General features: G+C 29.7%; 1 protein-coding gene and 1 long non-coding RNA gene across 3 annotated transcripts; one reads left to right on the top strand and one right to left on the bottom strand.

Annotated features, from left to right (window-relative positions):
• Positions 1-1,426: 1,426 nt before the first annotated feature.
• On the top strand, positions 1,427-25,351 carry LOC123262707. 2 transcript variants are annotated; one of them, XR_006509021.1, is made up of 3 exons: positions 1,427-1,572; positions 22,421-22,553; positions 25,099-25,351. It is a non-coding gene; the product is annotated as an uncharacterized LOC123262707 (long non-coding RNA). The 2 variants fall into 2 exon arrangements; XR_006509020.1 differs by lacking the exon at positions 1,427-1,572 and adding an exon at positions 19,507-19,592.
• LOC123262705 (slit homolog 3 protein-like) lies at positions 4,273-19,305 on the bottom strand. Its single transcript, XM_044725050.1, has 3 exons — positions 17,432-19,305; positions 10,158-10,954; positions 4,273-5,384 (listed from the first exon to the last, which is right to left on the bottom strand). The coding sequence occupies exons 1-3, from the start codon at positions 18,809-18,811 to the stop codon at positions 4,586-4,588; spliced, it is 2,976 nt and encodes a 991-aa protein (XP_044580985.1). The 5' UTR covers positions 18,812-19,305; the 3' UTR covers positions 4,273-4,585.
• Positions 25,352-25,365: the final 14 nt, after the last annotated feature.

Here is a 25,365-nt window from a genome sequence, read left to right as displayed (position 1 = left end):
GCGGGAAGTTAAAAATTAGGAAAACGGTTGACCCTAAAGGCCATCCCTGCAACTTCTCGCCAATTCTATAACTAAACGCTTGAAATTGCACTTATGACGTTTTAGAGCTCTTCGAGCTCATAAAGACAATTTGTGTAATATTTTGAGCTCTTCGAGTTGAAAAAAATAGCTTTTGTATGCTTTTGAGCTCTTCGAGCTCAAAAGTTTGATAGAAGTTTGATAAAGTACTAATTTTTTAATTTTCAAATCGAAATAACTTTTGAATGAATGAACCGATTTTCACGCGGTTGGTGGCATTCGACGCAGTTTTTTAAGCTTCATGAAAAATTTTTAAGTTTATATTGACAAAGTGGAAAACTTCGGAGTAATTCCGAAAAAATACTTTTTTCGGTTTTCTTTCGTCAACGATAACTCACGAACGAATCAACTAATTTTGACTGGACTGGCGGCGATCGACGTGGTTTTTTGATGTTAAGAGCTGATAAGTTTTTGAAATTTATCGGTAAAGCCGTTTAAAAGTTATTCCAAAAAAACCACTTTTGAAAAAATTTTGTTTTGTAGTTTTTTTGCGATTTCTCAAAATCTACTGGTCCGAATCGTTCCAAAGTATATACAAAATCTAAGTTTGGTCAAGCCCTTTAGAATGGCACCAACCGCGATCCAATCGGTCAAGCTGTTCAAAAATTATGAGAGATTTACATACATACATACATACACACACACACACACACACACACACACACACACACACACACACACACACACACACACACACACACACACATACATACAGACAGACATACAGACACCATCGCGGGAATAGTCAGGGAAGCTTCTTAGGACCTCGAAACGTCGAGATTCGATGAAAATTCGATTTTCGTAAAACGAGGTGAGAACAATAACTTCCCGATTTTTGAAAATCTTCGATTTTGTTAGTGGGAAGTTAAAAATATCTTCATTGAAGAAAAATATTCTTGCTCCAAGAAAATTATTTTGAAGAGACCTAGTTGTCTTATTTCAAGAAATTCTTGTCTTGATTTCATGTTTCTTGGTGTGAGAGATCTAATTACTCCGATCGATAACATTTTTACTCGGTTCGAGACTATAATATCTTCGATCGATACAAGTGAATTCTTTATTAAAAAACGATTCTCTTCAATGAAGAATAATTTTATTTAATTCCAAGAATTATTGATTGTTGATTTTGAAAGCGGAATTTGAATTAAATTATCAATTAATTAAATTTTGACATTGTTAAATTGATATTATTCAAGTAATGCTTTGTATTATGAATTCTACAATAAATTCCGATGCAACCAAATATATTAACTGAACAAAACATAAGTATTTCAAATACAATTGTAAGAAATAATAGATAGCATATATCGTCTTCTTTGTCTTTTATCTTGTAGAATAATGACGCACTTACCGCTAAATTCAGTCTTGCTCTGACATTGAAACGCAATACTTATCTCTGTACATCAATAAAAATTCCAATTGCTGTTTCCTGCTAATATTCTTCAAAGTATTTTGCTTACCTGTTTTTATTACTCAAGTAATTTTTCAACAATTGTAAGTTTTGAATAAAAACTTTTATTAACAATTAATAAAATATTTAACATTTAATAAATTAATAATATTACATTGAATTCAACATTAGTATTAAAAAAATAAATTACTTATTAATAAATTAATAAATTAATCGAACAATTTTCTAGTCAGTTATAATTATAAAGTGCTTATTGATAACGATGTGCTAAATTAATCTCAAAATAAATTGTAGTTATAAATCAGAACTTGATGAGATGTACGAATAAATCAAGATATTAACACTGAGAAAAAAGAAGATTGATTCAAGAAAAATATTTTTGTGGGGTTTACATGCTTTGTAATACAAGAAAATTTTGGAAAATCCAAAAGTGCATGACTCATAATGCTCATTTACTTATGAAATAGTAATAAAATAAAAATTGGGAAAAAAATATAAAATAGCTGTAATAGGACGATAATTTTTAGGCGCCCTTATTGAGATAAATGTACATAATATATGTAGATATACAGTTTTTTGGTTTTTTTATTTTATTAATTGCAATTAAACGACACTGAATTACATAGCAATTCTCAATAGGGGGCCTGCAATTCCGTCAAATAATTAAAAAAAAAATAATTTGACTCAATTAATGGATTTTTTGACAAGCTACAGTGTTTACAAGTTTCATACTTGCACAGGAAAATTTTTTAAACTATTTTGATGTTTTTTTTTCTGTTTCTATTGCACTAAATAAGTATTTGAAAAGTATGGAATTAATCTCCATTAAATAATGAACAATAGTTCGCAACGTATGTTGATTTTGTGAACTAACAAGGGTATAATAATAAAAATATTTGCCAAAATGATGCGAAAAAAATCATTCGATCGTAAAGCACTTTTTGATGCTTCGCATTATGAGTCGTGCAATTAAAAAATTCTTTTTCCGTCATGACAACTGGACATAAAATAATTATCTCAAAAAGAACACTTTTCTCGAATCAAGACCTTATCAAAAAAATCCACATAAATTTATATGGGAAATCCACATAGGAAGTATGGATTCCTAAAGGAATCCACATACCCCCATGAAAAAAAAATATAAAAAAATTAGGAAAACAGTTGACCCTAAAGGCCGTCCCTGCAACTTCCTGCTACCTCCATACCTAAGTGCTCAACAATTCACTTATTTTTTAAGATCTTCGAGCTCAAAAATATAATTTATGTGTAATTTTGAGCTCTCCGAGCTCAAATAAATCGCTGTTCTGTGCTTTTGAGCTCTTCGAGCTCAAAAGGCTAATGGCAGTTTTATAGAACATTGTTTTTTGAGTTTTCAAACCGCAATAACTTTTGAATGAATTAACCGATTTTCTCACGGTTTACGGCATTCAACGCAGTTTTTTGAGTTCTTTGGAAAATTTTCAAGCGTAAACTGATCAGACTAAAAATTTCATAGAAATTCTGAAAAAAACTTTTTTTTCAATTTTTTTCGACAACGATATCTCACGAACAAATTAACCGATTTTGACCGAGCTGGTGGCAATCGACGTGGTTTTTTGAGGTTAAGAGCTGATTAGTTTTTGGAATTGATCGGTTCAGCCGTTTAAAAGATATTTAAAAAAAAACGAATTTTTGGAAATTTTATTTTTGAGATTTCTCAAAATTGATTTACTCAAATTCTGTAAATTAGTATCAAAATCCTAGGGGCAAAGGAACTCTTCAAAACGCCGCATATTTCGATCGAATCGGATGATCCGTTCAAAAATTATGAGAGATTTACATACATACATACATACACACACACACACACACACACGCGCGCGCGCGCGCGCACACGCACATACATACATACAGACACGGTGACATCATCGCGGAAATAGTCAGGAAAGCTTCCTAGGGCCTCAAAACGTCGAGATCTGATGAAAACTCGATTTTCGAAAAACGGGGTGAAAACAATAACTTCCCGATTTTTGAAAATTTTCAATTTTCTTAGGGGGAAGTTAAAAAATATATGTTGAAATACATAAAAAATATATTTTAAATATATTAAAAATCTATAAAAAATATATAAATTATGTATAGTAAATATATTTTTAATAACTAACTTTTGGCCGATTTTCATATATATTTTATATATTTCAAATATATTTTAGATATGTTTAAAATATATTTTTTTTATATTTTTAGCTATGTATTTTTTATGTATTTTAAGATATATTTTGAATATATCTAAAATATATAAAATATATATGAAAATCGGCCAAAAGTTAGTTATTAAAAATATATTTACTATATATATTTTTAATATATTTCTATATTTTTTATAGATTTTTAATGTATATTTAAAACATATTTTTTATATTTTTCGACATATATTTTTTTTTCATGGGGGTAGGAACCTGTGGATACATGGATACCTATATGGGAAATCCACATAGGAAATATGAATTTTTATAGGAATCCACATAAGAATCTGTGGGTTCATGGATTCCTGTATGGGAAATCCACATTGGAAGTATGGATTCCTATATTAAATTTATATAAGTGGAATAAACATAGGCCTTGTAAGAACGTGACTTAGGCCAGTGAGTAGCATAGAAGACTGTCAACCATGAGGTACCGGGTTCAAGTCCATCAGACGCGAGCAGTTTTTTCATTAGATACAATTACAAAATCAGTTTTTCAAAATTAATTTCAATTAATAATTAATTAATAGCAATTACTTCATAATTATTTTTAATTTTTTAAATAAATTTTTTTTCGCCTGATTAATATGGGAATCTATGTAGGATCCTACCCTGGATTCCTATATAGGAAGCCATATGGGAATCTATCCGAAAACGCCATTTGGGAATCCAGGCTGTTTTCCAATATGGATTTTTTCGATAGGGGAAATGTTTTTATCAATGTTCAATACTTTTTAGTTAAAATTATCGTGTAGCTACGTAAGCGTTAAGTTTCTTATCAGGTACACTATCCGAACACATTTTAGTCGAATACAACAGTACTCAATTTCAATAATCATTAAATAGTAACCATAACTAATGACTAATTTAATTAAAAGATATTAAACAACAAAATGACCAGAAGAAAAGTGAAGTGATCAAATCGCAATTTGAACCCCGCGCTAGGAGCAGTTCCGTCCATTTTGTTTTCATTCAACAACTCTCTCACCAAAGCTTTGCTGTCATGCGGACACTTAAAGTACGTGTACCCAATAATCCTAACTTCAAGAAATTGACGTAATTCTTGATAACACCTCCATTTAAGTGGATTGTTGCCGAATTCAAGGACTTTTAGTCTCGGCAATCTTCGCCAATTTTGATCCTGTTCCGTAAAATATCCAGTGTAAATGCACTGGAAAGCGTTGTCTTCAATATTGAGGTACTGAAGATGTTGCAAGTTGTCAAAAGCATCCGCCTCTATCTCCATAAGGTTGTTCTTGCTCAAATCTAGCCAATAAAGCGACTTGCAATCGCGGAACCAACTGTTGCGGATCACTGATAATCGGTTGTCAGTGATCACCAGTTTTTCGAGCTTGTAAAGGCCGTGGAATGCGCGAGGGTCGATATCTTCCAGAGAACATCCGCGGATGGTAAGTTCAGTTAGGTTTCTGAAGCGTGAAAACCACCCGGCAGGAAGATACGGAATATGACTGTCGTAAATTTCAATTGAACGGACGTAGGTAGGGATGTTGTTTATGATAAACTTATCTCCGTTGTTGCAGAAGTAGTGGGTACGCTCGTTTGCTGCAGAACATGTTCCAGTTACGTTGTAAGCTTCAGTTACTGGAACTTCTGTAGAAGTAATTGTTGGCGGGGAAATTGGTCGGGAAGTTGATGGAATTGATGAAATTCTGCAACAAAATTTTTAGAGATGTTGAATTAGGAATTGATTACAAGAATGAAATGTTTAAAATTGTATCAGAACTTTGCACAGAAAAAAATAAATCGTAAAATTTGATAAGATTCTGGTTAATTTTTACTGTACTAAATTGTACGTCGGACTCTCAGGAATTTTATTAAATATTAAAAAAGTATAAATCCATCATTTAGAATTTAATATTAAAAAAAAAGTATTTTTAGCGGTTACTATATTTAATAACATCAACGTTAAAAATATCATCAGTGAACAAAATACAACGTAATTTCTTAATTATTGACATTTTTTAAGCTCATCCTGGAGTTGCACTTATCGAGACCTTTCATTTGAATACCCACATGTATTTTTGATATATTTTTCATATATACATATACATAATATCTATTTAAATTAGAATTTATTCAGCCTATTTGGTCACAGTGACTACCCGGAAAAAAAAGTTTAGATCTGCTCTGATCAAATTTGATCTGAGCAGATCAGATTTGATCTGAGCAGATCAGATTTGATCTAAATTTAGATCTAAGTAGATATAGACAGATCTAATTTAATCTGCTTAGATCAAACCAGATCAAGTTTGATCAAAATGAAATTGAAAAGTAGATATGAATAGATCTGTTCTAATCAAACTAGATCAACTCTGATCAAATTAGATCAATCCAGATCAAGTTTGATCAAAATTAAATTAAAAATTAGATATAAATAGATCTGACTTAATCTATGCAGATCTAATTTAATCTGATTATTAAGCGGGAAAAAAAGTTTAGATATGATCAGATCAAGTTAGATCAAATCAGATCAAGCTTGATACATATATGTAATCATAAAGTGGATATGGATAGATCTAATTAGATCTGCTCTGATCAGAGCAGATCTACTTAGGTACGACTTTTTATACTTTATGTTCTAATAAATCCACAGATTCGGTAGAATCTGGCGCCAAGTTCCGTTCAAATCTGCTGTAAACGGAGCGCCAGACTACCGACTGTGTTTACTGTAAGCAGAACGGTATTTTGAGGTTGCAAAATTTTATTTAATTCTACGGTACTTTTTTTTCCTAAATTGTATATTATAACAGTAATTCATACTTTATTTGACTGTTATTAATTAATTATATTCACTTATAACAATTAATCTACTTGAAATTATTAAATTTAATCAGCACAAACTATAGCAACGCAAAAATTTCGATCCTGACTTTTTTCGATGGGCAAAGTGATCTGCCACAGACTAAATAATTCGAGAATGCATAGTAATCCTTCATTAGATGGGAAACTACAGTTAAAAATAGATATTTCACAGCTTGCATCTACACCCGCCAGGGTGCGCTGGAATTATTTTTACATAAACTGTAGTTTCAAGGGGATAGTTTGCTATAAAAAATGCAACAAACACAAGATTTAATTAAATTGGTACCAATTGTACTTTATTATAATTACAATACTAAAATCCGAACAAAAACATTTCACTGTAAAAAATCGCGATCCACGTTCATAAGATTATTAAGAAAAAAATTTGTATTAAATTATAAGAAAATCAAGTAACCGATATGATTGTTTATGATTTTCGGAAAATTAAAAAATTTTGTTATAAATTTAAAAATTAAGAAAAAAATTTTGGAACGTACTTGGTGTGCGTCATTGTGTATTTCAATTTTTTTAAATTTTGCAACCGCGCACACTAAATACGTTCCAAACTTTTTTTTTTAATTTTTAAATTTGTAACAAAATTTTTTTTAATTTCCGAAAATCATAAACAATCATATCGGTTACTTGGATTTTTTAATTTTTTAATTTTATATATTTTTGCAAAGAAAAATACAAATTTTTTTTTCTTAATAATCTTATGAACGTGGACTTGGCGCGATTTTTTTTACAGTGAAACTGTTTTTGTTCGGATATCTCTTACAAATGCACTAACTTTGATCACGTTTTTTTTATTTAATAAAAATTATAACCAGATATTATTTTTTCAATAGAAACTTTGAGTATTCTTCTTTACAATCACGTGCATGAAACCTGGTGTTAAGTAATTTATTTATTTGTAATTAATCATCAAAATTGTTGAAGATCAAGAATTTTCAATTTTCAAAAATTTATAACTCAGAAACTATCAACTTACGGAAAATTTTATAAGAGTAATTTTCATCTTACAATTGCCTAAAATATTGTAAAAAAAAATATCGGATCTCAAAAAAAATTATTTCTCAAATAATTGTTTAAACAAATGGCTATAAACAATAGATGGCCCGGGATTTCGCAAAAATGACTGCGATATTCGGTTTCAGCGGGTCAAAATACATTAATTAATCATATTTTGTACACCGACCTCAAAATTTTACGAAAAGATAATACAGTGCCTACACTATTATCTGAAGAGTAATTTAGTCAGGTACTTCTAGTAGCTGAATGGTACGCTCTGGGACTTACATGCAGGAGGACCCAGGTTCGAATCTCCAACATCACAAATTATTTTTCAACGATAATTCGACTTTAAATCACGGAAAATTGATGTAAAATACATAATTTCTAATTTGCAAGTAGAAATAAAATAAATTTTACTATTATTTTTATTTTATAAACATTTTTATAAATTGATTATGTTTCAATCGAACCAGATATGAACAGATCAGAGTTGATCTAATCAGATCAAATTTGATCTGGACAGATCTGGCCAAAATGCAGATCTGCTCAGATCTGATGAATTTGATCTGATTTGATCAGAGCAGATCTAAACTTTTTTTCCCGGGTAGTGAATCTAATTCAAGCCAACAGATGGACATTCCATCTTCCCTTTATTGTTTGAGAGTTTTATTCTCTTCTTCACGTTAGTTCGATGGAAATCCATCAAACTTGAATACTAGTAAAGCTGGAAGCTTGTGGTATCTGTTCGAGTTATAAAGATGTTAATTAAGTGAAAGATAGTGAAAGAAAATTTGAATGAGAGCAAAGATGAGCTTTGAAAAAATAAATGGGGTTGGTTGCCAAGCCAGGAATCGAACCTGGATCTCCCTGACATGTTATCAGTCAGGGTATCAGTCTGTTTACTAGTATTCAAGTTCGATGGATTTCCATCGAACTAACATGAAGAAGAGAATAAAACTCTCAAACAATAACGGCAAGATGGAATGTCCATCTGTTGGTTTGAATTAGATTCACTAGTCACTGTGACCAAATAGGCTGAATAAATTCTAATTTAAATATATACACGGGTCACTGAAAAAATAACTCTGAAAATTTGTACTAACGCCATAATATCTATACTAATTAATGGATAGCTGGTTTTTTTGTCCGGTTATACTGCGAAAACTACTGAACCGATCGGAATAATACTTATACCATAAGATGTAGCGTGTTTCGGAGAAGATTTTAGTATATGATATGGTGGTGATTACTTATCTGAAACCTGTATTTTTTTGACTTAGAAATAATGAATTTTTATTGTAACTAAATTTATTCTATTCGATTGTCATTTGTTTAAAATAAATTTTTGAATTTTATTGATTATGTTTATATACTAGGCAGATTTCTTCACTTATGAGACCTACGATTTCTTTAAATGAATCTTTTAATGCTCATTAAAAAATTTTTTTTTTCATATCAATTATTATTGATTTTTGTAAGAAAAACACGGGAATGTTATAATGATTGCACATTGAAAGTTACAATGAATATTAGCTAGAATAATTACATGGATTAAAGGTGCATGCCAATTCGATACACGGAAAGCAGTGTTCCCAGAAACTTTTGCTTGTCTGATCGACACAGTGCCGTCAAATTATCGGATCTTCTGAAAAATTATCGTACGCACAAAAAAAAAATTTTAAACTTAAGTTCTTGACTAAATTTACATAGTTTAAATTTTTTTTATGCCAAAATATTTTCATTTAAAATTCGGAAATAAATTTACTCTTGAAAAATATTTACAAAAAAAATGTTTCTTCATGAAATGAAATCAAATAAAAAAATAATCAATTTTATATATTGATTCATATTAATTTATTAAATATTAGCATAACAAAATAAACTGTGTAGGGCGATAGGGCACCCGCGGGGTGCTGCATACTTCGAGCAGGTAATAAATGAAAGTTAACCCGCATGGATAAGAATGAAAATCAAACATATCGAAAATTATCGTACAATTGCCGTACAAGACACATTTTATCGTAACTTTTCGTCACATAATCAAAGTCGGATGTACGATCGTATAATGCTTCAAATTATGTGACGTTTACGATAATTATGTGACGGATGGGAACACTGACGGAAAGAAAATTGTACGAAAAATTACAATGAAAACATCGTAATTTTTCACCCTCCATACAGTAGTTAGTCATCTTTCGGTGGTGGCGTCGCAAACTACTGGACTCTGTCTCTCTCTTATTAAAACATATAGTATGCGTCCTTATTCACTTGCTCTTGCGGCAAAAAAATTTACTAAATAACATCGTAATTTTCAATAATTCAAATTGTATTCTGTAGACGGCAGCATCGTAAAAATCAAGTTACTGAAAGTCTAGTCCTGGATTACGATGTTACTATTGTAATTTTTCATAGGATTTTTTTTCCGTGTAGAATTGGGAATCTGTGCAAGTCAAAACAATACTCTAATTAAATTTCAAGTCTGGATCTAAAAATGCAATTCTATAAAGCACCCAGCAGAGCGGGCGAGTAACAGCTAGTATTTGATACTTGTGAAATTTACTATCAATTGATTACCAATTTTAATCATAACTGAAATTGTAACTCACCTTGGACGATCTACATGACACCCACCCCAAGTAGACATTCCATTATCATACAACACTGAATCCAAACACCCATTTGGACAAGAAATCTCTTTGTTCTGAATGAAGCGTTCTAGTCTCGTTGCACATAAGCAAGTCCATGGATTACCAGTGATCCTTAGTTCTCGTAAATATCTTAACTTTTCAAGTTGCTCAACCCCAATGCAGTTCAATTTATTGTCCGAAATATCAAGACTTATTAAATTAGGAACGCAATCAAAGAGATTATTTTCTATTCTTCCAATATTATTCCTAGATAAATCCAAATGACGCAAATTTCTCATGTCGCGTCCAAACCAATCCAAGGTCACGGTCCCAATATTGTTATCACGTATGATAAGACTTTCTAGGTTATACAAGGTCGCAAATGCGCCGTTTTCAATTGTATTAATTGCACAATTCCGTATTTCGAGTCTTCGTAAGTAGCCATTGAATTTCCTCAAAAAATCATTTTCTAGAGTGTGCAATGCATTGTTGGTAATAATTATTGTTTCGACATTGGGCGGTATATTTTTTAGATCTGCTAGTGACCCTTGTGCGCAGGCGTAAGTTAAACCTTTCAGGTGATTGTATCGCGGGTTATGGTAGTATTGTTGCGAGGCAACAGGACGACAACCTCCTAGGTTAACTACTGGCGTTGACGGTCGATCTATGATAATAGGTGACGCTAGTGTTGTTGGTCGTTCTACTGGTTTTCGGGCTTGAACTTCGTAGCCCCAGCTCCAACGAATGCGTCCAGTGGATGATGCATTGTAATAAGTCTGGAACAATATTTTTTGAAAAGTTCTTAAATTGCTGTGAAATATGTGTAAGTTTAGCACACGTGATTAATGGAAATTTATAAATTAGAAAGGTAGCGTAGTTAATATTCTTCTTATATTGTATTGAAGAAAAAATTATTAGTTGACTGAAAGGTTATTACGGACGATGGCTCAGATAGCTTAACTGGAAGAGCGCTTGGTGCATAACCAAAAGAACACGGTTCGATTCTCGGAGGGGGCTGCCCGAATTATTTTTTCTGTTTTCTGAGTTAAGGAAATCCAAGTACTTTCCTAGTGTAAAGAATGTCTATAAAAAATAATACGTAGAAATACTTTTGTTGTCTTAAAATTAATTTTATAAATTAATTAATAATATTTTTGAGGAAATTTCCCAAAAATTTACTCATTAAATAATTATTAACGTTTAATTGACTAATAAAAAATATAGCACTCTGAATTACCGGTATACACTTGACAACACCGGAAGAATTCCCTAATCTTATTTATTTATTTATTTATTTATCAAAATTTTAGACCCTGAAGCCTTAGCTCCCTAAGGGCCTTACATATAAATTAATACATAGAAATAATAAAAGTTATTAACAGTAATGGAAATGATAATAATAAAGTAAAAATAAATAATGTTGTCTCAAAGCAAAGTCCATCAAAGTAATTAATTTAACATTTAATGCGTCTAGATCATAAAACAAAAGAGATGAAAAAAATATAAATTTAAATATAAATAATTAGTAATTTGAACAGTTATGTAATGACGATTATATAACATCTTTATCGACAAAAAACTTGTAACACTAAAAACTTCTAACACTGTTATCTTAAAATTAATTTATGTTGATTGTCTAACTAAAATGACTAAGATCTTCTAGCATTTTAAAAACCGCGGTTACTTATGTTTTGGGTAATTGCGCAAGCGGTGTTGCCAAGTCAAATACAAGACTTTAAAGAACGCAAGTTCCGAGTGATTTTTCATAAAAAATATAAAATATCTCCGTAATACGTTCGGAAAGCTACTTTTTAGTAGATTTAATAGAAATCTAACTATTGCATTGGTCCTCATGACGGAACTTTTGAAAAATTTTTCTATATTTCGACTCAGCTCGTCAAGCGGATTCAGAAAATGCATATGGTTCAAAAGTTTTATATATGTATGTATTTATATATATATATATATACACAATATAATCGGCATTGTCTCTTCTCTAACTCTCGTAATTCTATACGGATCTCAATAAAACGTAACATACTTATTCTTAGGACAATTTCCGAGGTTAAGTTCTAAGATGAGCCAAATCTGTCGATTAGTTTAGAAATGAGAGCAATTCAAAAATCGAAAAAAATCGAAAAAAATTTTCACTTATACCTTATTTCCGTGCAATAACAATGGAACGCGACATCCTATCGGATTTCTGTAAATTGCATTTGAAAGCTTATTTAATAAGCTTTAATTTTTCTACTTATTTATTTCTCCAAATTAAATAGTTTAGGAATAATAGCAATTCAAAAATTTTCAAAAATCGCAAAAATTTTCACTTTTACCGTATTTTCGTGCAATTACAATTGAACGCGATATCTTATCAAAATTCTATAAATGGTATCTGAAAGCTTATTAAATAAGCTTTAATTTGTGTACCTCATTATTAGTCTAAGCCAAAAATCACCTACTTTCTCAGACAGATATAATGAAATTTTACTTTTGCATTCGTTTTGACGTCATTGTTGTTTAATCAGACAGAAATTTATTTTTTTTTTTTTTTCGTATGTAACCCTAGTAGTATTTTTATTATTCATCATGAAATCTACTTCCATTTCGGCTGCCGAATGGCCTTTTTTTATTGTTTTAATCGAAAGCTTATTATTTTTTCAATCAAATTCAATAAAAATAAAATTTTTTTAAAATCGTTCTTTGCATTAAATTCTTAACCAAAGACACGGCTGTTGGAGTCTGCATTTACCGACATGTAAAAATTACAATTTTCAAACCTAATTATTTGATTAAATATCCCGGAAACCTGCAGTTTAAAAATTTTTTTTAATTATTAGGCTACGTAGATTGAATTTACAAATTTACAGGAAGTTTTAAAAATTTTACAGCGTGGACCTCCTTAAAGTTACTCAAGATAACTTTTAAGCCCATATTTAAATAAAAATAGCTTAAGTAACTATCTATTGGAGTTTAATATAATTTCAATAAATAATGCAACAATTCCAAAAACAACCATCTTCGAAAAATTTTGCAATCATTGTGTTTTTAAATGGTTCAGCCGATAGTTTGGAAGGTCACTCGAAAAACAATATTCCGTTACATTAAATAACACTTTAAAAATATAAATTATTTAAGGAAATACATAATTTAAAAATCCACGCTTGACATTACTATTTTGAGAGTGAAGAATAATCGTTGGTGTTTAATATTTAAAATGTAACCTACACGGAGAAAAATTAATTGTACTACCTACTATACAAAAATAGTAACTCCTACTATCTAAAATGGTAATAAAATAAATTAGTAACAAAATAATAGGTGGTATCATTGACAATTGTAATAGTTACTTTTAATAATGGTAACGATTACTATTGAAAATAATAATTGTAATTATTATAAATTATAACTGTTACCATCAAAGATGGTAACTGTAACCATCTCAGATTGTAAAAATTCTGAAGGAAAAAATAATATAAATTTATTTAATTAAATCCTTTATTTACATCCATATTTTAGCTAATGTACATTTTTTTCTTTGAAATATTAAGATATTTTAAATTCCCTTCAAAACTTTTTTTTGAAAATTTGATTTTTTTTATTTAAAAATTTTTTTTTGAAATTTTGATTTGAATTTTATTGAAAATTTTGATTTTTTTGGGAATTTCAAATTCTTTTTGAAAAATTTGGCGTTGAAATTTGTTTTAGACAAATAAAAATTTATAAATATAATTTCAATCCGAATTTAATCCCGATTTTTTGTGCACTACACTGCACTACAGCTGCTTTTAGTTTATTCAGAAATGCATCTACGGTAACGCAGATTCTTAATTTTTTTAATATTTTTTACTAGCTTAAATAGTAGTTATTATTATTATTACTGATGGTAACTGCAACCATCAGGTTATATTAGGAATTACGATTTTGATAACAGTAGTAACTAATTAAAATAATAACAGTTAATATTACTGATTACCATCATAATAGTAGTAGTTACCGTCAGGATGGTAAATACTACAATTCAGATGGTTTATTTAACTATTTAAATAATATTTACTACTATCGAATTTAGTTAATAAATTTTAACATAACTAGATAATAAACTCTACTATAAAATTTTCTCCGTGTACACGGAAAAAAGTAAACTGTAATAAATAACAGTCAATTTGTAATAAGTAATGATCAACTGCTAAAAATTACCATTTCAAACAGTAAAATCGTGATTTTACTATTCACTTTATAATATTTACCATTTAAACGTTACAATTTACTCTTTACATGGAAGAAAATACTATTTCAAACAGTAATATTCGCTATGTAAATGTCTAAAATGTTAAAGTGTAATAATTAAGAATTCAGACTTTGATATTTATCATTTCGTACCTAAAAAATGATCTTATGATATGTAAAAAGTATAAAATATAGTTAGTAAATTTCTAATTCAAGCAACGTCAATATTTACAAAGTAAAATGGTAAATTTTAAATGCAACGCTAAAAATCAAACTGCAATTATTGACTTGCTTGAACTGATAAAATGTATATTTAAAACGTATACGTATAGTACGTAATGTATATTCCCAACTCCCTTAAAATTTGCTTTAATATGGCTCTTTACCGTAAGATGGACGGTGGCGTTGTTTGCTCGGTGGGTCTTATATACGTGACTGAATAAAGTAGTCAGTACTTGTCTCGGATAGCTTAACTGGTAGAGCCCTTGGCGCGTAACCGAGAGATCTGGGTTCGATTCCCAGTCTGGGCTGTCTGATTATTTTTTCAATTACGGAAAAATTCCCACTGAGTAGGTCCCCCCCTTTCCCCTATCCGTTCTTTCCCAACTCCCTTAAAATTTGCTTTAATATGGCTACGTTAAGTATAATTTTTACTGTTTCAAATGTTAAATTCTCCCAGAGTGAGAATGAGACCCCCTTCTCTTTCATCTGAGTTCACCTTCTCCTCATAATGTGGACTATATATTAAAATGGCAATTTTTACTGTTTAAAACTGTAATTTTTTAAGATGAAAGACTCGTTATTTACTATAGTGACAGCTACTAATCACTTATTTTGGATATTAAATTATAAATTGTGGCTTTTATACTTTCTACATTAAGTTCTGTAATATTTATATTTTTGCGACCCCGATGTCCGCTTTATTATTTGAAACTATAAAAATTAACCGGAATCCGAGTGAATATTACAGTTTACTTTTTTCCGTGTAGATTCTAAAAAATTGACGATAAATTTTGATAATTTGTTTAAATTTACTAATAAAAATTCACACTAAAAAAGGATATTTTTCCAAGCAGGTGACTAATCGTCTAAAAATGGGAATAAACATGAAATTAATCACCATTAGTAGATAAATGACTCTACTCTTTTCAAATAATATAAGATATAATTTTGTCAAATATCTGAGTCATTATTAGTCATCAAAAAGCAGTAACCTTAATAATAAATAGTGATATAAGGTAAATGACCTAGTTTTAGACCAGTGATTCGTCAGCATAAATATATTTCAATAATAATATAATAATTTATTTTTGATTAATAATTAAGACAAAAAGAAATATTATTTTTAACTAATTCTTGTAAATAGATTTTCAAGGGCTTAAATTTTGAGGTTCATAAATAAATCTTCCATAATTACTACGCTCGTACTTTCTGGCCTTCACCATAACCTACTTAACGACCTTCAAGTTTTAATAAGCAGTTATAAAATTAAAATAAATTTATCGCAATGACGTTGATAGAAAAATTTTGAAAATTAAAAAAAAAAAAACAATTTTCTTTTTATTATAATTGACTTCTATAAAAAAAAAATTGTTTCCTTTCATTTTATTCAATAAGCGTAATTGGGTTACTAGCTAACTGATCTATTGATTGAACCACTTTAATTCAATTTGTATGATAGACTAGTCCCTACATAACACATTTTCTTTCTTTCTGTCGATAACATACATTAAAAGATTATATCTATGTATACATATAGAAAAACATTACGGAGTTAAAAGTAATTAAATATATTAAAGATGTTTTTAGTGTAATAAAAAAAAAAAAAAAAAAAAAACATGCTTCACTAAATAAATAAAAGAGAACTAATATTATTTTATTTGCTTTATTAATTACAAAGATGAAGTTATTAGTTCATGCGTAATGTATATATATTTGTGCATTCATAGTCGTAAACATTACGTAACTATCGCGCTTTTCTTTTTACCGCGCAACAACTTCTACCTATCCCACTCTACACTGCGTTCATACTTCCTTATTTATAAGTTAAATTAGAATTTTTGTTTAATGTTGATAAAGAAAATCTTCCTTTTGGAAATTAATTAAAAACTTGCAATCTTGCAGTCACTATGTGACTGCCGTGACTTGTGAACTATAATTAAATAACATTTTGCTTTATTAAATAATGACTTTTGTTATATTGCACTGTATTTTCTTAAATATTGACGTTTTTAGTAGATTTTATAAAAATCTAACTATTGCAGCCGTCCTCATGGCGCAACTTTTAAAAAATTTAGCCATTTTCTGACTCAGTTTGTCGAGCTGAGTCAGAAAATATATATAGTTCAAAAGTTCATATATGTATGTATATATATATACATATATATATATATATATATATATATATATTTCCTGAGATATTTTGGAGTGAGACGATGTATTTGATTTTCATAGAATTTTTTAACAGAAGCTTAGTTTGGGCATTTCTGGTGAAAATTCAAAATTTAATTTCAAGATTTAGCCCAAACACAACTCCAGTTAAAAGCGGAACTCAAAATTCCAATTTTAAAAGGTCCATCAAGGAAGTTACATTTTGGCACTTCCTAATATATATAATATATATTTCAAAAATATAAGCTCATCCCGATGTTACACTTATCAAGAGCTTTCATTTGAGTACTTACATGCATTTTTATATATATTTTTCATATATACATATATATAATATATATAAATATATGAAAAATTGATGTGGGTACTCAAATGAAAGGTCTCGATGAGTATAACATCGGGATGAGCTTATATCTTTAAAAATGTCAATAGTTCTCAAGATTCAAAGTGATGAATGTAAATACTTATCATAATAAATTGAATATCGGTGAGAATGATATGAAACCTTTAAAATGCACGAATTCAAGTCAAGACCTTTACAATGTCACTAAATTTCACTAAAAAAACCTATTATCATATGATTACCCTAGACACAAAATTTTTCTTAATAATATTGATTATTAACAAATACTCACATAATCCGTAACCGGACGAGCCACTGAAGTATCATTTTCATCCAAGCAACTGGTCCCCGAAGTTCTGCTACTGCTCATTGCATACCCAATTTGATTCCTCAGCAGCCAATTTTCCAGATTCCTTCTACAAGAGCAGTACCATGGATTTTCCTTCGCCTCAATTCGCTGTAGCAACCTCAACTGTTCCAAATTCTCAACCTCAAGACAATTAATCCTATTCCCCGTAAGATCCAACTGTCTCAAATTCCGAAGATGATTGAGCGCGCCAAATTCAAAAGTTTCTATAGAATCCCTTTCTATAACCAGTTCTGTAAGCCTCGTGAGATCTTGAAACCAATAATTAGCAACAACAGTTAACTGAGCCCCTGAAATAGCCAATCTTTCTAATTTATGCAGCCCAGCAAACGCTTCAGGTTCAATCTCCCTAATCCCACAATCCTTCAACAAAATACTCCTCAAACTATTTCCAAATCTGAAGAAAGTATAGCGTTTTAATTTAGGAATATGAACATTAAAAACTTCAATCCATCCACTATTATCCGGCAAATAGTCTAGATAAGAAATGCTATTGGTTGTCGATTCTCTCCACTCAATTCTGCTCTGATAAGCATCAACTGTCTTCACTGAGGGCAATTGTGGGTACTGCAAAACCGCCATGCAATCATAAACCCGAGTACTACTTTGATGAAAGTAACTCTCATTATACTGCCACTGCCACCGTTTTTGCCGAGCATAATCCCTCAAATCAACAGCACCTTCATGCCTAATTTTATGTTTGGCCATCAAATTCTCCAAAGCACTTCTGCAGTCACACAGCCATGGATTCTCATCAATTCTTATGGTCTTAAGCCTACTCATTTTCGCCAAATCATCAATTGGCAGACAATTCAGGTCGTTGTTCCTCAAATTAAGCGATTCCAATTTCTTCCCCAGAATCTGGAAGACCTCCGGCTCAACGTAGCTCAATTCCACCGAATCTAAAGTGAGTAGCTTCAAATTCTTCACATGCTTGAACATCGCTGCTCTAGCTACCTGCATTTTGGTATTGGACATTATCAACCATTCCAAATTATGCAACCCGCGAAACGCATCCTGATTGATATCCCTCAATTCGCAATTGTAAAAAGTCAATCGCTTCAAATCACTGAATCTGGAAAATGCATCAGCTGGGATTTGATGCAAATGTGACACCGTGAATTCAATCCATTCCGTGTTACTGGGCACATCTTGCAAATCCTGAAGATCTCCGTGGATGCAAACGTAAGCTATTGGCTGACGTATATGCCGCTCGGAATCTAATGGTGCTAAGGTGCACTTTCCATCAGACGGATTTAGATATGCCAAGAAAACAATCAAGGTCAAGTGTATTACTGAGATCATTTTAGCATTTATTTTGGTAGACACACACTGCACTACTCACTGCACTAATAACGTTAGAATGATTCGAGTTTAAAAGCAACTTAATGATCAACGAGATGCTAATTATATTAAATCGTTTCTAATTGATAGTCTGCACATAAAAGAGGCTTGTTGATATCAAGTGAAGGTTCTCCTAGAGAATTGTTGTTGTTGTTGTTGTTATGCAACACCACTTGCACCAAATTAGGTTGAATCAAGGCTGATCACCTTTTGTATTGGATCTTTGACACAAATCATCCAAGATTTTAGTCTTGGACAAAAATTGTTGCAGAATTAGAATTAGAACTCACTTTGGTCTTCTTGAATGATTTTTAAACAGAAAGCTCCGCATTGTTTGGGTGAGAGAGCATATTGTGACTGACAGAAGGATGGGCTTGAAAATAGTACGGCGCGCCTAGTTGATATTGGATTAATTAATTGAAGATGTGTTTTTTGACTAACTCAATATATCGACCCACTGACTGAGATCTTTTTGTGAGCACGCGAGATTATATAAACCCGTAAGGACAAGGTTAAATTTCCTCCTACATCACCGAGCGGCAGTCTATCTTTAGGTGGTTCATGAGAATGTGTTGGATATGTGTGATGTATGTTTACAGTATGTATAGAGGTATATAGAGTAATGATGCAGTCGCTAGAGTGCATAATGCTTATTTGGCATAACTACTTTTCACACTTGCTTAGGTTGAGTGTTTTTATTTTTCTTGCGTTGGTGTTTATAGGTGATTGTGATTTTTGAAAGGTTGGTGGGAGATTTTTGTTTTTAAAGGAAGATATATGTTTAATAGAGAAAAATTAAGGATAGAATTTTATTAAAATTTATACTAGCTTAGAGGTTTAATTGAAGTTTGGAAAATCTAAAAGTAAGCGCTTATTTATTAAAAAAAAAAAAAATGAATTGTATAATTTATTTTTAAAAGAAAAAAAAATTATTAATTTCTTATAGAGTATTTTGTAATTTTTTTTTAATTATTGGCGCCTTTCTTGTCATAAGCGCGCGCCTAAAAAAATCTAGTAATATGATTGATCTCATTTTAACTTGATTAAGTGGCAGAATAGTTTTCACGTGAGAGGAATAAGAAAAGTTATTTTTTGTACGAGTGTATCATTGTGAATTTTAATAAAAATTCATTTAAAAAAAAAAAACTACGTTAGCTAGGCTACTGATATTAAATACGGCAGCAGTTAATCGAATTCTGGAACTAATAAAAAAATCCCGATCTCGATACATCTATTTTTTCGGGAGTTATCGTGTTTATATACAAAATAAGAGTAATTAAGTTATTTTTTACAGAGTATTTTGTAATATTTTTTTAATTATTGCCGCCTAATTTTCTTATCATATGCGTGCGCCTAAAAAAATCTAGTAATATGATTGATTGATCTCATTTTAACTTGATTAAGTGGCGCCATAGTTTTCACGTGAGAGAAATAAGAAAAGATATTTTTTGTACGTGTGCATCTTTGTAAATTTTAATAAAAGTTGATTAAAAAAAAAAAAAAAAAAAAAAAAACTAGGTAAACTAGGCTACTGATATTAAATACGGCAGCAGTTAATCGAATTCTGGAACTAATAAAAAAGCCCGGTATCGATACATCTATTTTTTCGAGAGTTATCGTGTTTACATATAAAATCAGCGTAATTAAGTTATTTTTTACAGAGTATTTTATAATATTTTTTGAATCATTGGTGCCTAATTTTCCTATCATGCGCGCGCGTAAAAAAATCTAGTAATATGATTGGTTGATCTCATTTTAACTTGATTAAGTGGCGCCATAGTTTTCACGTGAGAGAAATAAGAAAAGTTATTTTTTGTACGCGTGTATCATTGTGAATTTTAATAAAAATTCATTAAAAAAAAAACTACGTAAGCTAGGCTACTGATATTAAATACGGCAGCAGTTAATCGAATTCTGGAACTAATAAAAAAAGCCCGGTCTCAATACATTTATTTATTTGGGAGTTATCGTGTTTACATAAAAAATCAGCGTAAACAAGTTATTTTTTACAGAGTATTTTATAATATTTTTTGAATTATTGGCGCCTAATTTTCTTGTCACATACGCGCGCCTAAAAAAATTTAGTAATATGATTGGTTGATCTCATTTTAACTTGATTAAGTGGCGCTATAGTCTTCACGTGAGAGAAATAAGAAAAGTTATTTTTTGAACGTGTGTATCATTGTGAATTTTAATAAAAATTCATTAAAAAAAAAACTACGTAAACTAGGCTACTGATATTAAATACGGCAGCAGTTAATCGAATTATGGAACTAAGAAAAAAAAACCTGGTCTCGATACATCTATTTTTTCGGGAGTTATCGTGTTTGCATACAAAATCAGCGTACAGACATCCGGACGTCCACTTAATAGTTATTTTCGATACGTATGCGCGATGGTAGGTATTTTGGTAAGCTTGAAGTGACGTCACGAGGCTGAGATTGAGTGCATTCTCAACAAAACCGAGTACGTTGTTATCGGTCGAGCGAAGCGAGAATGTATTTATCATCTCAGACGAGTGTCATCACTTTAAGTTTATTACCAAAATACCAACCTTTGCGGATTTGTATCGAACAAAATTTTTTGTAATAGCAACGGCGAACTCGGATTTGAGAGGATGCAAATAAAATGTTATTCATTTATGAACTGTCACACGTAAATATTAGCAAAATTGTTTACAAGAATCGACTTGTCGCCAAGATTTTTTTTTTCGATTCATACTTTCCCTGGTGGATGATTGTAGAAATAAACGAAACTAAATATCCTATAGTACTTTTTAGCATCCATGCGGGAATGTTGAGACAGATAGAGAGAGAGAGATGTCACTTATCCTTACGTGTGCGTAAAAAGTAGACTCAACTATAGATTACCAGATATCATTCATTTTACCCTCCTAATTTTCGAAACGTTTTTTTTTCACAGTAGCACCATAAAATTATTTTTATAAACTATAAGATGGATTAATTAAAGTGTTTTCTCGATGCACGTCTACTCATATTATTGTACAAGTGCTATATGGTTGTGATAGAGGCATTTGACGCTCACAAAATTGCTTGACCTTGACGAGTCGGGAGTAAAGCACTACCTTGACCGCTTCGCGTTATGAGGCGTGCAATAAATATAATCAATTGTTCATACGACTTATTTTCTCGTATACTTAAAAATTTAACGCGACTATTATGAATATGAGTTAAATTGTTATTTTAAACGTTTACAACTAATCTATTATTGAATAATTGATGCATGATGTAGTACACGTCCGTGGTGTATAAATTACCGATTCCAAATCGGAAATATAATGTAGGTAGATGAAGGTATGACGACGTATGCAATGTAGATACATCTATTACCTAGCAATAAAAAGGTCCTTGATCGAAATTATCAGTTGACGGTCAGCTGTATTTTATATTTCTATTTTATACAACTGAATTATTCATTTATGCAAACTAGTTCGCGTATACGATGAATTCATCCGAGTTCATTCGGAACTAATAATTAAGTCATTTTTTTTATGGTTATTAAATTATTATGCAATAGATTAATTTTTATTTTCCTTTTTTTTTTTTACAGGATTTGAAGTTTATAAAAGCATTTGTTGGTATTGAAGATGAGTAAGCTTGCTTTCCGCTTATTCATCGTGGGACTATTTGTTTTGGTGGTGATGGCAGTGATCGTTGAAAGCTGTCAAAAATTGGGATCACCGGTATGTTATTAATTGTAAAAAAAAAAAATTGAAGGAATTTAGAAAGTTATTGAAAATAAAATTTAAATAAAATCTTATGAACTGATAGAAGGATTTGTTTATATTTAATAATAAGCTTTATTAACTGTTAATAAATAATTTTTAACATCATAGGATTTAATAAATATTTATTAACAGTTAATAAATTATTTATTAAATACGATTTATTAAATGTTAATAAATATTTGGCAACAGTTAACAAATATTTATTAACAGTTAATAAGTAATTTATTAAGTACAATTTATTAACTGTTGATAAATATTTATTAATGGTTAATGAATATTTGTTAACTGTTAACAAATATTTATTTAAAATAAAAAGCAAAAATAGCAATTTTCTTTTGACACTTTTTATAACTCTATAGCTGCAATACATGATAATAATTAAATTCACTAAATAAATTAACGTTTTTAATATTTAAAAATAAGGTAAAAGCCCCAATTATTGACGCTATAAGAGACAAAGTTATGATTTCATTTTTTTTAAGCAATCAAATATAAATATCGATGAATTTTGTTTGTGGTAATGTCTTCAGTACACGGAAAAAAGTAAACTGTAATATTCACTCGGATTCCGGTTAATTTTTACAGTTTCAAACAGTAAACCGGACATCAGGGTGGCAAAAATATAAATATTACAGAACTTAATGTAGAAAGTATAAAAGCCACAATTTATAATTTAATATCCAAAATAAGTGATTAGTAGCTGTCACTATAGTAAATAACGACTCTTTCATCTTAAAAATTACAGTTTCAAACAGTAAAAATTATCATTTCAATATATAGTCCATATAATGAGGAGAAGGGGAACTCAGATGAAAGAGAAGGGGGTCCCACTCTGGGAAAATTTAACATTTGAAACAGTAAAAAGTATACTTTTAAAATATACATTTTACCAGTCCAAACGAGACAATAATTACAGTTTGATTTTTAGCGTTGCGTTTAAAATTTACCAATTTACTTTGTAAATATCGACGTTGCTTGTATTAGAAATTTACTAACTTTATTTTATACTTTTTACATATCATAACATCATTTTGTAGGTACGAAATAATAAATATCAAAGTCTGAATTGTTAATTATTATACTTTAACATTTTAGACATTTACATAGCGAATATTACTGTTTGAAATAGTATTTTCTTCCATGTAAAGAGTAAATTGTAACGTTTAAATGGTAAATATTATAAAGTGAATAGTAAAATCACGATTTTACTGTTTGAAATGGTAATTTTTAGCAGTTAATCACTACTTATTATAAATCGACTGTTATTTATTACAGTTTACTTTTTTCCGTGTAATGTTTTAACTAATCAATTTCTTTTTTTAAAATGATAATCAGTGATATTTACTAATTAATTTTAAATAATTAAATATATGATCTGGATACACCAATTATTGACGGGTTAAAAAACTGATTGATCTAATTATTGACGTACCGTAACCCCAATTATTGACGCCCCTACTGCACATGCGTCGAATCATTTGGTTATATTGTTATTTATCAAAAACTTGATATAAAGTAATCAATATTATTAAAGTTAATTAATAATAATTTCTATGAATGAATAATTATTATGAAAAATATAGCAATTTATTTAAAAACTTATTTAACACTAAAACACGCCGAGTTATTTGAGAGTTAAAAGCCTTGAATATAATCGCGTGTATAACCTATTTTATACTTAAAAAAAAAGGCATCATAGCGCTGTCGACTGGCTGTCAATATGGGATTCACCATAAAAATTATGAACTAGTTATTGACTCCCATTATTTAAATATCATAAAGCATACAATTAATTTCGATTATTTAATTTTATAAATATTTCATATATTGTTAATTAAAAAATAGATCATATAATTACATGAAAAAATTAATTTAAACTCGGCAGTTAAAAAATGCTTTTCTAACCAAAGTTGTTAAGAAAATAGACGCTCGTGTAAGCTGATTTGATGAACTGGTGCTAACTTTATTTTTTTAATAATTAATATTTAATATTTTGAACTGAATGTGCTTTTTTTCAATTTTTTAATTAATTAGAATTTAATAAAAATTTATTTGATCGTTATTCTTATTACAGATAATTTAATATATTTAAAAATAATTTAGAGTGTCAATATTTAGACCCCCGTCAATAATTGGGGCTTTTACCTTATAAAAGATAATTATGAGCTGTGATAGAATTTTGTATTTTACAATAAACGTTATTATAATGTAATATAATTAATGCAAATAATTTATAAATATGATTTTTGGTTATAAGCAATCTTCCTATCATATGACATTGCAAGCGAAACAAATTCACTCAACAAAATATTTATTAACTGTTAATAAATATTTGTTAACTATTGATAAATACTTATTAACTATTAATAAATGTACTTTCTTCGAAAATAAATATTTATTTATAATTAATTATAATAATTGTCTTCAAATAAATTAAATTATTAATAGTTAAGAAATCCTTCTATCAGTGTGATCAAACTCACTTGATATTTTTTTTCAGTGCCGATGGAATTTGGAAAATCCCCTAAATTGCTGCACAAACGCCAAATGTAAGATTAAACAAGGATCTGAAGGGATATGTGTTTCAATAGATCTGAAATAATCATTCTCTGCTGAGAAAAAATAAATGGTAATTATTTACAAGAGGGGTCAACTCCATTTTGGGCTATAACTAGATAAAAAATTAATATTTTCAAATTTTTTTTTATTCTGCTTATTTTTACGGCGTATTTATAATAAAAAATGTCATGAAAGAAAAAACAAAGAT

The sequence above is a fragment of the Cotesia glomerata genome, linkage group LG4 (genome assembly GCF_020080835.1).
Source record: "Cotesia glomerata isolate CgM1 linkage group LG4, MPM_Cglom_v2.3, whole genome shotgun sequence".
NCBI classification, from domain to species: domain Eukaryota; kingdom Metazoa; phylum Arthropoda; class Insecta; order Hymenoptera; family Braconidae; genus Cotesia; species Cotesia glomerata.
The sequence above is the reverse complement of the archived record's forward strand: the minus strand, read 5'-3'. Positions and strand labels throughout refer to the sequence as shown.